The 15,077-nt window shown below is 38.7% G+C and overlaps 1 protein-coding gene across 5 annotated transcripts in view; it reads left to right on the top strand.

The window, feature by feature from the left end:
- LOC127661260 (leucine zipper protein 2) overlaps nt 1-15,077 on the top strand; it is a 207,122-nt gene that overhangs the window by 91,554 nt on the left and 100,491 nt on the right. For 4 of the 5 annotated variants that reach the window (XM_052151887.1, XM_052151886.1, XM_052151885.1 and 1 more), the window contains exon 2: nt 8,868-8,979. In XM_052151887.1, coding sequence (XP_052007847.1) covers nt 8,868-8,979 — 112 coding nt within the window. Of the gene's footprint in view, nt 1-8,867; nt 8,980-15,077 lie in introns of those variants that run through there. The other variant, XM_052151888.1, reaches the window with a different exon arrangement.

The following is a 15,077-nucleotide window of genomic DNA, read 5'->3' as shown; positions in this document are numbered from 1 at the left end:
ATTATTTTTGACGTACCCGGCGGGGCTTCGTAGCCTGGCGGAGCAGGTAGTACGGCGTCGGGAGGCGAGTACGAGTCCCGAGGCTCTGGTGCTGAGAGAGGACTCCCAGCACTTGCCTTGCTCCGCGCTCCCGGCTGGTGGTTAGTGACTGAGGAGGAGGTCCAGTAGAGGCGTCCTCTGGACTCGTCAGAACCGGCCGGCCGGTGAACAGTCATGGGGCTGAGGGTGGAGGTTCCACATCCAGGTTGCCGGGACTGTTGAGGTGTGGTGGCAGAGTGCCGTGAGAACGGCATTTGCAGGCCAGGTGAGCCGGAGAAAAAGGAAATAGCTCTTTTACTGAGTATGTGGGAGCTAGCATTTTGGTCCCTGGGTCGACTGTCTCAGGAGCGCCTGGGAGCCTTCCGGGTCCTCGAGGTGGTCCGTGAGATGGGGGCGTCTGCTTCCTGCGGTGTGCTCGATGCACGGGCTGAGAGCTGGGCCCGGGTTGAGGTGAAGCAGGGTGTTTCTTCGCCGCAGGAGGACGCCCTCGGCGAGCAGACGGGGCTTGGCCAATGGCGGCAGGTTTGCGGCGGGGCAGGATGTGCGAGATGGCCTCCGTCTGCTTCTTCACCGGGGAGAACTGCTGGGCAAAGTCCTTGACGGTGTCACCAAAGAGGCCAAACTGGGAGACAGGGGCGTTGAGGAAGCGCACTTTGTCGGTCTCATGCATCTCAACCAAGTTCAGCCACAGATGACGTTCCTGGACCACGAGTGTGGCCATCGCCTGCCAGAGTGACTGCGCTGTGATCTTCGTGTCTTTGAAGTCCATCCTGAATTGACTGTGTAAGAGCACATAGATGGAGTGTTCTTTTTAATTTGGCTGATGAATGCTATAGATGGCATTAATTTATTGCCTATTTATTGTATTTTAAGAGAGTGTTGTCCATCCTATGACCAAGATGATGCAAGTAGAGGTCAGTGAGGTGTGACTCGCAGTCTGGCTGGAAGCTTGTGGCAGTTAATTTCTATTGAAGTCCATTCTAAGTTGAGTTGTTGGCAGTGGCCAGTAAAGTATCCCTTGTTGTAACGATTGCAATTTTAGTCAGTTTAGTGTTTTGACAGGCTATAACTCAAGCGGACACAATGTTAGAATTAGACAATATGAGAAAAGGGCAATCATAGTTGAAATTATTTTCAATAAAATCAGACTGTTGAAGTCCAATATTGAATGTTGTGATTTGTGTTCCTGCTGCGAATTTCTCCCTCCATAATGTTAGTTGAGCAATCTGTCATGTCTGTTCAGTATGGCATATTGAGCTGTGATTTGTAGAAAGAAATTGCAGCATTGCATGCTGAACTGCTCTTCACTCGGTATAGGGCTGGATGATTTCCAAGCATCACTCATTCTATTTTCTCTTTAGCTGATTGATCACTGCTACAAACACCTTTGAATTGTGAACCTTGCTTTTTGGTATTTTTTTTTCTTTCTTTCCTATTTCAAGGAAATACAGAGGCCCGTTTCAAAGCATCAGATTATTTGAAGCTTTTATTTACGCCCACATCATTTATTTAACATTAATTGTGATCCTGATAAGAACATTATTTTGTATCGGTTAATACACACAAAATACAAAACATTCAGCATTGGTGAACCAGGAGAGTCAGTATCAAACTAAATTATCCCTCTTATAGAAATGTGCTACCAAGCAAGATTGCATAAATATACCTCTGTCCAAAGCTAAAAAGCAAGATTAATGGGGTATTTTTGTTCCTCTTGCAAAAACCGACATACTGTATTTAATGAATAAAATGCCTGAGGAGTTGTTGTTTACCAAAATGATTGTAGATTCAGGGTTAATGATACATTTGTCTTTTACTGTACATTCAACCTTTGCAAGTTGCAGAGTATTGTACTTTAACAAGCTGGCTAGTGTTTGCATGTAAGAGACAAAAAAAACAACAACAAAAAACACAAAAACATTAACAATATTAGACGATGTAAAATATAGTCCTAGAGTTCTTGTCAATGGCATCATTTATCATCTATTGCATTATAATGCACCAGCTGAGTGGCTCCTCATATTTTGCATATCTACAGTATTATGCAGTAACATATGCAGTGAGGGACAAAATGATTTCAGGCATTAAAATAAATACATTTCATTTTAGAATTTTTTTTTATAAAAATAAAATAAAATAATAATAATAATAATAATAATTGTACCAGATCACTATAAGTCATGCTGTAATACTGGTGGCTCTAGACACCTCCACCTGGGTATTATTAAATGGCTAAAAATCTCACTAGACAAGAGAGCAGCTGAGAGAATCATATCACATGTCTAGAGGTAAAATAGAGTCAAAACATATCTATGCAACCAGCCCCTCTTCCACCTTAAAACATCCTCAATTAATATGCTATTTTAAACTGGATTAAATTGGACATGCATGATATGGCCGGTAAAGGTCTATTCATGTCTGCATGCCTGAATTAAATGCTCAAAAATGCATTATGTTTTATATTTCGAGATTAGGACAGGGACACATTATTAATGAGATATCAGTCAATTATAAAGCTCACACTCTAGCCAATATTTCAGCAATGCAAAGCAATAGTGATATGACTATGAAACAGAGAATGTACTTGCAAAAAGAACTGCATTAGCCGCAGGTTTTTTTTTTCAGATGTTTGTATGATTGTGTAGTAGAATTGTATATGAGCATTTTATTGCTTCTAGACACGAAAAGGGATTTAACAGACTGTCTAAACCTTTGCCTGCGCACAGCAACATAAAAACATGATTTGGAAATTTCACGCCCTCTTTAAACTCAGTCTCATAGAAACAGATTATGTGTGCACAGTATTCTAGAGAAAAAAGTACAAGTGCCCTAATTTTAGCTTTAGCTGAACAAATGATTTTGGGCATCCATGTATACCAAACTTCCTGGAATTTTGCTTCTCACTTCTATAGATGTGAAGACTAGGCCTAGTTGCATCAAATCCATTTCATGTGCATACTCAAACATAGGACTTCACATGTGACTCAGTTCTAGTTGTGTTAAGCCAGAATCACACTTGCAGACTCCAAAAAATTTGATTTTGGCTGAGGGTGTAACACTTGCAGACTGTTTTGCTGAGATCTCGCTCTCTTCATTCGGAGGTACAGTATGACACACTTGCCAAAACAAAATGTTGGAGGGGTGACAGACATAATGACTCCCCCCAACTCTCTTTCCTTCTGCTATGTCCCTGCTATGTTGAGTTTGCTGAAATAACAACAGCAGAACCCTGTGAACATAAACAAATGAAGTGATTTAGGATGTGATTCATGTAGTAACTTTACCTTGTGAATGTGTGTGATTGTGTATTTATTCCCTCGAGGCTTGCCGTAGAACACCTATGTCCATATGCAGGTCTCGATGAATAAAGAAACTACTTTCCATTAAAACAGACTGTCGTGCCTCTAGTAGTGTAAGAGAACCCCAGGAAAAATGCTTTGTGCAATGACTGATGAAAATGGTCCGCAATGACATCATCTCATTTCTTCAGTAAAAGAAGAAGCTCATTGGTCACATGACGAGAACACAATGGCCTGCCGCTGCGAAAGAAAGATTATTTTCTAACCATTTTGATGTGCTTTTTCAGGTGAGAGAAACATTAACTCAGCAGAATGTCACAATGGTCAAGGGATTAACGACCTCCATTAGCAGACACTAATACACTCTCCATCTCTCACCTACTGGCTGACAAGTATGTAAATGTAGCTTACACCTGAAAATCACTGGAAAAATCCACGTAGGTTTAACTGTAGGCCGGAGACCTCCAAATGGGGGCAGAATCTCCCAAAAGGGGCAGGATTAATCTAGAAGGGGGCAGGGTTACTACAAATGGGGGTTGCACCAACTCCAAAAGGGGGCGTCACTTCCACACACGGTTAGAGAAAGGGTTAGGTTAGGTGCTTACTATATTTTTGATTGTGGTTTGGAGCTCCCACCCCTTTTTGGAGCTCTGTCTGCAGCTATATTCATCTCAAGAAATCGGCTAGTGTAATGCCGGCTTTAAGCATTGTAGTGTCAGAACACCATTATTCTTGTCAATAAAACCCCTAATATAAACTGAATTGTGTGTTGGTACAAAGCACATGGAAACAGGGCTGAAGTACCTTTTTCTTTTGACATCTTCACTGTGAAATTGAATTTATTGTGCAAAAATGTTTGCTAGCTGTTGCATATTTATTGCATGATTACATCTGGTTCAGTGGAAAGTATGTTTTTTATGCAGATGAACAGGTTGCAAAGTGAGCATTTTACATTGTAATTTTGTATTTTCATCACCACTACTGTTTTTGTCTCTGGTTACAATGACTGCTTATATTGGTAGGCTATCCTGTTCTTTGCTGGAATATCTGTCTTAAAGAATGCCAGAGCATGAGAACTTGATTTAAAACCAAAACCACATGGTATGCATTCAAAAACATCGACATTTCTGAAAACAGCACCGATGCAACTCATTTAAAAGGAGTGATGCTTGTTTTACTGGCAATTTTTGATTCAATGCTTCCCTTTTTATCTCTATTTCCCCTTTTTGATCTTATTCAAATTTAATACAAAATTGACATCACCAAGAATCTCAAAGCATGCAGAAAAAATATAGAGGGCATTAAATCCCACATTCCCAAACAGGATGTTTAGCGACAGATGTTGAGTCATTATGCTTAGCAGCTGCAGGATGCATTCATCTCCCTTTAAGCACAGCTATTGAACTAAAATATTTAAACATGCAATCCAGAAGTTGTAAATTCAAAACAGATAATGCAAAAGATAAATCAGTAAAAGAAGACGACATAATTAGATATGTTTAATATTCTCCAAATAAGCAATACACCCGAGTGCATCTTCTGACAACATCATATTTTGTCATATACTGGGGGTGACAATTTCCATTCTTTATGGGATTATATAATGCTGAAACAACATTGAATTGCCCTGTAAAGCCATTAGTCTACACAGAGAGCTCAGCCCAACAGTCACTAATGGAAGATGTGGAGTGATTGGTTCTGCCATGTTGGCTAAAGCCCAGTCTCCATCTGAGTTTTACCTCTGCGTAGGCCTATACATCCATACTAGGCTGCGTGAGCAGCTTGTGTGTTGGGGTTGTGAAACTCAGCACTTTCCTCTTTAATGACCAGGGCTCAGCATTTATTCATTATAGAGGAAGATCAGTTTCATATAATTCAAAGTCAACTACAGAGACATACTTGTTAGGAGGGGAGCTTCTGTCTAATGAGGCTGCATGTGTGTGTACTAGCAAAGTCCCTTTCAAGGCAAGTCAATTCACTTGGCAATCATATTGGTAACACTTCCAGGCATCTATTTCAAGTCATAGATGTACAGCTCCTATCTAAAAATCTAAAAAAAGCCACCATATCAAGCCTTGCGATGCCTTTATCAAAAAGGTGATTGATTCTTTTAACTGAAAGGCGGGACTTCCACTGCTGCAGTCACCATATTGAGTGTTGCAATACATTTTTAAAAAGGTGATTGTCTCCTTTAACTGAAAAGAATGACTTCCATTCTTACATTTGCAATATTGAGCATTACAATGCTTCTGTCAAAAAGGTGATTTATTAACTGAAAGGTGGGATTTCAAGCTGCTGTATTGGGGTTTGTGGTTTCTCCCATAATTTTTTTTACAAAAGTAGTTTTCCTCCTCCTCGTTATACTGTCTCTGGTACTAAACTCAACAAAAAAGAATCATACCTTTTCAGGACACTGTTTTTTAAAGATAATTTTGTAAAAATCAAAATAACTTTACAGATCTTTATTGTAAATGATTTAAACAATGTTTTCCATGCTTGTTCAATGAACCATAAACAATTAATGAACATGCACCTGTGGAACGGTCGTTAAAGGGCACCTATTTTGACCCTTTTCACAAGATGTAGTTTAAATCTTTGGTGTCCCCAGAATGTGTATGTGAATTTAAGCTCAAAATATCCTACAGATAATTTATTGATATTCCTGTGCATTCCTGTGCAAACTGTGCATTACAGGGAAGACATCCCTCCTCCCTCATGTGGTTCCCTTCCTGCAGGCTCATCCTGACATGATCCTCCAGCACGACAATACCACCAGCCATACTGCTCATTCTGTGTGTGATTTCCTGCAAGACAGGAATGTCAGTGTCCTGCCATGGCCAGCGAAGAGCCCAGATCTCAGTCACATTGAGCACGTCTGGGACCTGTTGGATCGGAGGGTGAGGGCTAGGGCCATTCCCTCCAGAAATGTCCAGGAACTTGCAAGTGCCTTGGTGGAAGAGTGGGGTAACATCTCACAGCAAGAACTGGCAAATCTGGTGTAGTCCATGAGGAGGAGATGCACTGTAGTACTTAATGCAGCTGGTTGCCACTCCAGATACTGCCTGTTAGTTTTGTTAATTTTGACCCCCCCTTTTTTCAGGGACACATTATTCCATTTCTGTTTTTGCTGAGTTTAGTTTGCATCTCTGTGCATGTGGTTGTTTCTCTGTTTGTTGTGTGCGGTTACTCAAAGCTCCCTTCATCCTGAACAATCAGTTTTTCAGAGAGCATCAGCATTCATGTGTGAAGATTGTTTTGTCAGTTCTTTCCAGCTAACCACCTTTTCTTCAAGAAGGATTGTGGTTTATCGTCAGCCCTCACATGGTGTGGCTCTAATCAGAATTATGTGATTGCTGGCAACAAGAAGGCGGAGAGTGCAGCATGTGATTATAAGCCTGTTTGTCTGACAGGCCTATTCTCATTAGAACACTTTTCTTTTAGACTCTCTCGTATGAGATCCTGCCAAAACAGCTGTGACAAAAGAGGTCACAGCATAATTATCAACCCATGAGGGTAATGACCAATTTATTTCTCATCCCCTTATAAACAGAGAACAGCATGTGTGTTCATCCATATGTTTGTGGCCATGAAGTCGTATGTATCTTGAGCCAAGCTCATTTTTTGACTTCTCATAGGTCTGCCCTAGGTGAGCCCATCTCCATTGGATAATGAATAAGTCTAGCAGTGAGGATATTATTATTTTTTCTATCGCTATGTGTCTCTTTCAGCACACACCCTTGATCAGTTACACAGACATCACACTGTGGGAGTTTTATAGGCAGGATGCATTCCAATATGATTTATTTATCTAGCAGGTGTTGCTTTCCCATCATAGAGATTCATATGACTGTGCTTCAGTTGTTGATGTTTTCACTGACATAAAGGTTCAGCTGAGAGCAGCACAGGATGCACTAGCAAAGAGCCCTGTTGAAAAAATTTGACTGCACTCTACATAACTTATTTCTGATTTATATTTAGGACAATGTCACAAGATCAATTACAATGAAAATCACATTATATTTATTTATTTATCTTGTTTGTGCTGTGCACAGCTGTGCCTGTCTTTTTGGACTTACAAAGTGTTGATATTCTGACATAAATGTATGATATAAATATGGCTATATGTGTATTTATGGAAGTAAGCCCGGTGCTTTTTAAAGCTTTATAGATATCATCCATATAACATAAGCAGAGAAACATATGTTTAGAATGAAATAATAGCTTGAGGTTTGGGCTGGGCAATACACTCTAGCTAAAATATAATGCACAATATCTTTCAGCTTTTTGACTATATTCAATGTTTATCTCAATATGTTTGTATTTGTTCTGAAATGACATAAATGTATGATTGTTGCCATGTAGATTCTAAAATACAATACAAATCTAGTTTAAAATAATCAAGGCATGTTTTCCATGTTTTACACTGTTTTTCACTAATAAACACATAAACAATGAATTGTTGAATCAGAGTTTTGAATCATTAAACATGACAGTTCGAAGTGATTCGTGGAAATTATTTAACTCAAAATGGCATTTTTGCTGAAGTTTAAATCTGACTTAACGCTCTCGTGATTTGTTAGACAATGAGGAATTGTGAAACTAGTTCAATGACATGGTCTTTTGGAAACTTGATGGCCAAATAAAAAGCACATCAAAACAATCATGATATTCACAGTGTTGCTCAATTCAGCTCAATAATCACCAGAAAAATCATTTTGAATATGTTGTGAATATTCATTATACACTCACTGAGCACTTTATTAGGAACAGTATGGTCCTAATAAAGTGCCCAATATGGTCTTCTGCTTTTGTAGTCCATCCGCCTCAAGGGTTGACATGTTATGCATTCTGAGATGCTATTCTGCTCACTACAATGAGTGTTTATCTCATTTACCGTAGCCTTTCTGTCAGCTCAAACAAGTCTAGCCATTTCCCGTTGACCTCTCTCATCAACAAGGCGTTTCTGTCCACAGAACTGACCCTCACTGGATGTTTTTTGTTTTTGGCACCATTGTGAGTAAACTTTAGAGACTGTTGTGAGTGAAAATCCCAGGAGATTAACAGTTACTGAAATATTCAAACCAGCCTGTCTGGCACCAGAAATCGAAATCACTTGAGATCACATTTTCCCCATTATGATGGTTGATGTGAACATTTAATGAAGCTCCTGACTCATATCTGCATGATTTTATGCATTGCACTGCTGCCAGACAACTGACTGATTAGATCATCGCATGAATAAGTAGGTGTACAGGTATTCCTAAAAAAGTGCTCAGTGAGGGTATCACCCAGCCCTACTAGAGGTACTATACAGCACAACAATAGCATAAATTCATGAATAAATAACAGAAGTTTTGACCTCTTTGATGGCAGACACAAGTTTCAGGATTTTTATGACACACTTTTGGATGTTTTCCATGAGTTCATCCACCATTCACAGTGGCTTCAGATCCTCCCTGCAGAATTAATTTGCCAGGCATGCTATAGATTTAAAGAAGTCATCTTCCTGTTTCTTTTCTCTTCCTATAGCTATGAGGGGCTGGAAAAGAAGCTGAAAGAGGTTTTCATGGAGAGGACAGGAATTTTACGACAATTTTCTAAAACATCGAAGGAGCTTGACAGCATAAAAGGTAACCTACAGGTAAGACACCCTCTCCTTCTCCACAGGCCTGGCCATATGATGGTGTTAAGGTTAAACAGATTCATGTTCCTTTGGAAATTTGAATTATCCATAGTGTATCTTTGTTACATGATTTAATGCTTGCAGATTGTGGCAGAATGTTTTTCGCTTATGTAAGGCAACTCCAAGTGTGAAAGGTTTCAAATCCAATTATCAAACACTTCGTTGGTACTTTAAGATTTTGCACTAGCTGTAATGCTATTTATGACATTTCTGTTACTCAGATCTAAGTCTATTCTTATCATGTGTTGCTTTGTACTTTAGAAACACTTCACTCTCAGATGTAAACACTTTCCAATGTTAAAAGAAATATTAAATTATTTCGGGCAGAAGGTTGCCTTTTTTTTCCTGGAGTGACTATTTGCACCCAGGTGTAAATAACACCTGCAACACAGCCCAGATTTTTACACCCCAGTAGTCTATTCTGCCCTACAAATCAAAAAGGCAGTAACTACGCAGAGTGCAGAATGGATGTTACTGTACTCATGCTTTGTTTCACTAGGGCTTTTTGCAGTTACTGTACAAACGACTACCATTTTTCTCCAAAACAACACACATTTGAGATAAGATGTTTCGTCACATAACAAAGGATGCCTTGAATGTCATGAAAATGATAATAACTCATTTTTGACCAAAAATGCAGTTACTGCCTTTTTGTTTTGTAAGGCAGTATTGGAAACAAAGAAATATAAGACAAACGGCCCCAAGACTATGACTTTTCCGCATTTGTTGCACTATTTTTTCCATTCTGTTTCCTTCCTCCTCTCTTAATATTTCTTGAATACTACTTATAATAATACATACAAATGAACATAAAGTTATATTGTAGTAACCATGCTTTTTTGGCAGAAACCATACATTTGATGCAATGGTGTTACTACAGTAATATGGTGTTTATATATTAACCATGTTTAATTTTGTAGTAATAACATTTTACTACAAAATGCCATGGTGATACTATGTTAGTGTTGCCATGTCTACATATAAGTGATGTTGAGCTTGTTTTATAATGAAGTCATTTACAAAAACATTATAAGTTGAGGGAACTCAAAGTATTATGGTGACAGGATGCAAGAGATGTGTGACTTTTTAAAACTTTTAAACAAAGTACCTCATGCAACTAAAATGTTTAAATTACTTGTGCATTATGTGAACTTGAAAACTCAAAACATCAACTTTTATTTAATTTTGTGCTGACAACTCTCTGTTTGGCTGGGGCATCATTTGGGGGAATATTGTTTGTCTAACATGTCTTTGTATGATTTTGTATGCTTTTTAGATTCACAGTATTTCACATTTTCTAGTATCCGTGATTCAGAAAATATTGATCTTTGCCTCAGTTTCAATGCATGAACACAGTAGTCTATTGCTTGGTTCACGAACACTATTACTTTTGTTAGTCTACATAAACTGGTACACTTTCTGGCTAAACTAGCAGTTAAAATCAAGCATTGTATCACAAGATATTGCATGGAAGAAAATCCTCAAGAACACAACAATTATTTGTTGGATTTTGCAGTGAAAAAAAAAAATCCAATAAATAAAACCATTCACAAAACACATAGTAAAATGTAAAATGAAAGGTTAACCAATAATCAGCCAGTCAGCTATAAATAGCCAAGCAGCATTAATGAACCTGGCAAGCAAACCTGTAAATCAGTGCTGGCACATATGGAGACTGATTAGCCACAGAAAGAATGCATTATTCCAGGCAAATCCATTTTTGGCTTCTGCCAACTGAGCCAGTCAATCAAAAACTCGATTGCCTTGCCCAATGGCAGTCAACCAGGCACTGGTGCCTGAGAAAAACCATACGCTCTGAATGCATTAAACCTAATTCTTAGAACTATTTATTGTTTGGCTGAAGTTTTTTAAGCATTAATGAATAAGGACAAAACACCATAAATAAAACTGACAGTAAAGAAATATGTCACTAAAATGGGTCATCGTGATTTTGTGACAGTTTGATCTCCATCATTGAAATTCTATGGGTCACTCTGTGAATACGGAAGCCGCTTCTCTCTTGTGATTCCTGCATTAGAATGCATAGTAATGGCCAAAGAAGTTTAATGGTCCCGTCAAGACATGATGTGGTGACTCTACTTCAGTATGCAAGGGTAGCAGAACCTCAGGGACCTCTCTGCTGGACAGGGGCCCGGAGACTCCCTGGCAATCTGCCAAGCTGCTAGATCCCCTGAGTTCAAGTCAGAGATCTCCAGTGGATTTGTTGTAAAACCAAGATCAACCGTAACCTTTTTGTATGTGACCGATTAACCTTTTTGTTGAGCAGATTTACTGTCCATACTGTTTATTTTTATAATGAGATCTCCCCGTAGTGGTGCTCATCATCATTAAACTTCGCCCGATGGAGCCTGTAGTCTTGGCAGAGGTTTGTGGGTTTGTGCCGGCAGATTCCTGCCAGCTTGGCCTGAAAAGACACTGCAATGCCAATCTCAATACAACTAAGCAGCTGCACAGATGGTCTGCCACTGACAAAGCGTTGCTGCTGTTGTACATTGGAAACACAGAGACACAGAGGGGTCAGCTGACTGGGACTGAGACAGAGCAACTGTGATGGCTAATACATCACATGACAAAAACTGTCCTGAAGTGAATTTTTACAGGATTTCCTATTGCTGTTGTTTAAGGTGCGGCTGCCTCATGAATCATGATTAATTGACTGTGGGTTAAAAGATGAATAACCATTTTGTTCAGCATTTACTAGGGCTGTAAATTGATCTGCCTGATCTCATGAAAATTACTTGACTGTGGCTTGACTGTGGTGACAGTTTTGGAATATAATATTACATAGCTCCTTACACATATCTTGGCAGTTCCGAGGTGAAATGTCCACCGAGTGATACTAAAAGTGATTTAACTCAACTGTTCTCCTAAACAGATGAAGTTTTCAGAGGAAATACTGTATGATTTTTAAGTCTTCCTCCCACCCTAAATATTAAGCCTAAACTGAACTGATACTGTCATTTGAAGCAAATGTGATATGAAAAACTACTTTACTGAAGCAGCCACTTAATTTTGTCAATGTACATGCTCTTCAGGACTCATACCCCGCTTATTTGCAATGCAAGTGCAATGCTCGATCAGTTGAGCTAACACTCAACTTGATTGCACCTGAAAAAGCTTGTAATTAGGGCCCAAGCACTGAAAGTGCGGTGACCCTATTGTTCTTCTAAGGATTATTATTATTATTATTATCATCAGGGCCCAAGCACTGAAAGTGCGGAGGCCCTATTGTTTTTCTAAGGATTTTTCTTTATTAGGGCCCAAACTCTGAAAGTGTGGAAATCCTATTGTTCTTGTAAGGATTATTATTTTTTGATATTTCAAACAGTGTTGCCATGTGGTGAAAAATTAAAAAGAGTAAGCATTCATTTCTTCAGCGTGCGTTGTGAGATATAGATCAAAATTTAGATTTATGTTTGGTATTGGGGGTTGAACTCTGTAGTACCAAATAGAATATGGCCATGTTCAGGAGACTCTCTAGCATGTACGTTTTCAGCTGCAGTCACCACACTTTATACATACTGTATGTAGATCTCATCAAGCCGAACAACTTTCACACCACTGACATTAGCTCAGCCCAACAGGTAGTCAGCCATTTCGGATTGTTTGAAAATGGAATGGCTCTGGAATTTGAAATACTCCTCATAGGGAATTCATCTGACTGGAAACAAACTTATGCAACGTCATGCCAAAACATTGAAGATGCTGATTTGTGAATGGATTATTGAATCTTCTCAAACGGTGTCTCCATGAAGACGAGATAAATAACAAAAAAATAGGAAGAAAGAATTGTCTCATATCTTCTGCGTGCATAGTGTGATTTACATCAAAATTGACCAGTATGTTTGGTCTTGAGGGCTGATCACATGAATGTATCTACTGTGGGTCACTGTCGTAGTGCCACCAACTGGCAGTAGGAAGTGTGGCCCTTACAACAGTCTTTGAAAGAATCAATTTACATTTACACAAATCGCTTTCAAAATATTTAATGCATTGTTTTACTAAAGCCGCCAGGAGGAAATGGGCCAACGGTTCTTGGGTCCATTGATTGCTGTTTGCAGCTATATTTATTATTATTATTTTTGTTTTTTTGTTTTTGGTACTTTTGTGGTACATTACATGCGTGAAAACTCTTGAAACTCTTTGCACACACATCAGACTTGCTGGCCATTAGGGCATGACAAATTTGAGGTTGGGGGTCATGCAGGGGGTGGCGTTGCGGCACCACCTAGAACATGGGCCTGTTCGGGGGGCTCTGTAGCACATGCCTTTTTAGCTAGAGTCACCAAACTTTGTACACATATAGATCTCATCAAGCCGGATGACTTTTGTGCTGACAGTCATAAGCTCTGCCCAAAAGGAAGATGACCATTTTGGATTATTTGAAAAATGCATGCTGTGGAATTTGATATACTCCTCAGAGGGATTTCATGTTACAGGTATCAAATGTGGCCAACATCATGTCAAGATATTGACGATACTAAATTGCAAAGGGATTTTTGATATATCAAACGGTGTTGCCATGGTGACGCGGTAAAATAACATCAACAAAATGGAATCAGGAAATGTTTCATACCTTCTTCATGCAGAAAATTTAAAAACATCAAAATTGAGCCATATATTTGTCCTTGCAGGCTGATCACATTGATGTGACTATTGTGGGTCATGGTCGAGGTGCCACCAACTGGCGGAAGGAAAGGTGTCACTTTTAACAGACTTCGAAATATCCCTATTATGTTAACCTGAATTGCTTAAAAAAAAAAAATTAATAATGTCAAGACAGTGCAGATTTAAAATTCTAAATGTATTCTTGATATTTTAAATACTGTTGCCATTGCAATCCATTACATTTCATCATTCCTTTTTATGCATATTCACATGCTTTGAGGTATTTGGCATGCTTGGTTTTTAAAGTTTATAGTTAATAAACATAAGTCTTAATTTTTATATAGATAAAATATAATAATAATATCAACTGAAATGTAAAAATAATAGAAATCCCTGGCTATGTCTAACCCAGTGTGTTGAGTAGCAATTACAAGAAATGTCCAATAAAGGGCATCCAAACTCCATGAATGAGTCCCAAAATATCAAAGATTTTTGTGTCCTGTCTAGAAGGGATCCCTCTTTTGTACGTTATGTATATGAAGTATGTGTAACTACTTTGTATACAGAGTATTGTTTGTGTGTATATAGAGCATGTGTTTTGTCTTTATCTCTCTCTCTCTTTCTCTTAATCATTCTCAGGTGTGAGGTAACTAGGTGATCTGATTGATAATGGGCAGCATCGGCATGCACTGTGTTTCGTTCCTATATAAACCGAGTGTTTCATGGCTGGTTGTGCCATGGGTGTTTGTACCGGTGCACTCACGCAAATTCACACTGCTCGAGTGGATTTTCCCACAATTTTTCATTATCTATGCAGTGTTGATATGGCAACAAGTAAACAAAAGTTTAATCTTACCAGTGTGTGTGGAAACGTTTATAGTGTTTAGTTTGTGCCCCGCGTTCCTCTAGGCTACGAATCTGAAAATGGCAATATATGCTGAACACTTGTATGCTGAAAGTGTTCATAAATGTTTTTACTGATATAAAAATGTCAATTATTTACAGTAGATTTATGCAATATTCAGAATATGACAATATGACAAATTACAATTTTCAAATGTATCTTGTATTTTAAACACTTGTGAAATTTAAATGTGTACATAAATGCTCAAATATATGAACTCTAATTGTATTTGTTTGTATATGGCCAGTGGCGATTTCTCAAGGCCAGCAAGGTCTTCTCTGCTGCATAACAAGCCTAATACATATTTTTTTCATCCTTTCATTCTGATTAACCACTTTCCACTCATAATTCATCTACAAATGAATAGCAAAAAATTTAAATGTATCCAATCAGAATTGATTCCTTGATGCTTACAAGCAAATGTTACAACTGTTTCGCAAATAGCATGCTCAAAACAGCGCATGAGTTTGAGCTCCACCTCGTCAGGCCTTTAGAATTCCACAGAATCCCTCAACACTGCAGT

This window comes from Xyrauchen texanus, chromosome 21 (genome assembly GCF_025860055.1).
Source record: "Xyrauchen texanus isolate HMW12.3.18 chromosome 21, RBS_HiC_50CHRs, whole genome shotgun sequence".
NCBI lineage: Eukaryota > Metazoa > Chordata > Actinopteri > Cypriniformes > Catostomidae > Xyrauchen > Xyrauchen texanus.
Note: the sequence above shows the minus strand (reverse complement) of the source record. Positions and strands in the feature narration are given on the sequence as shown.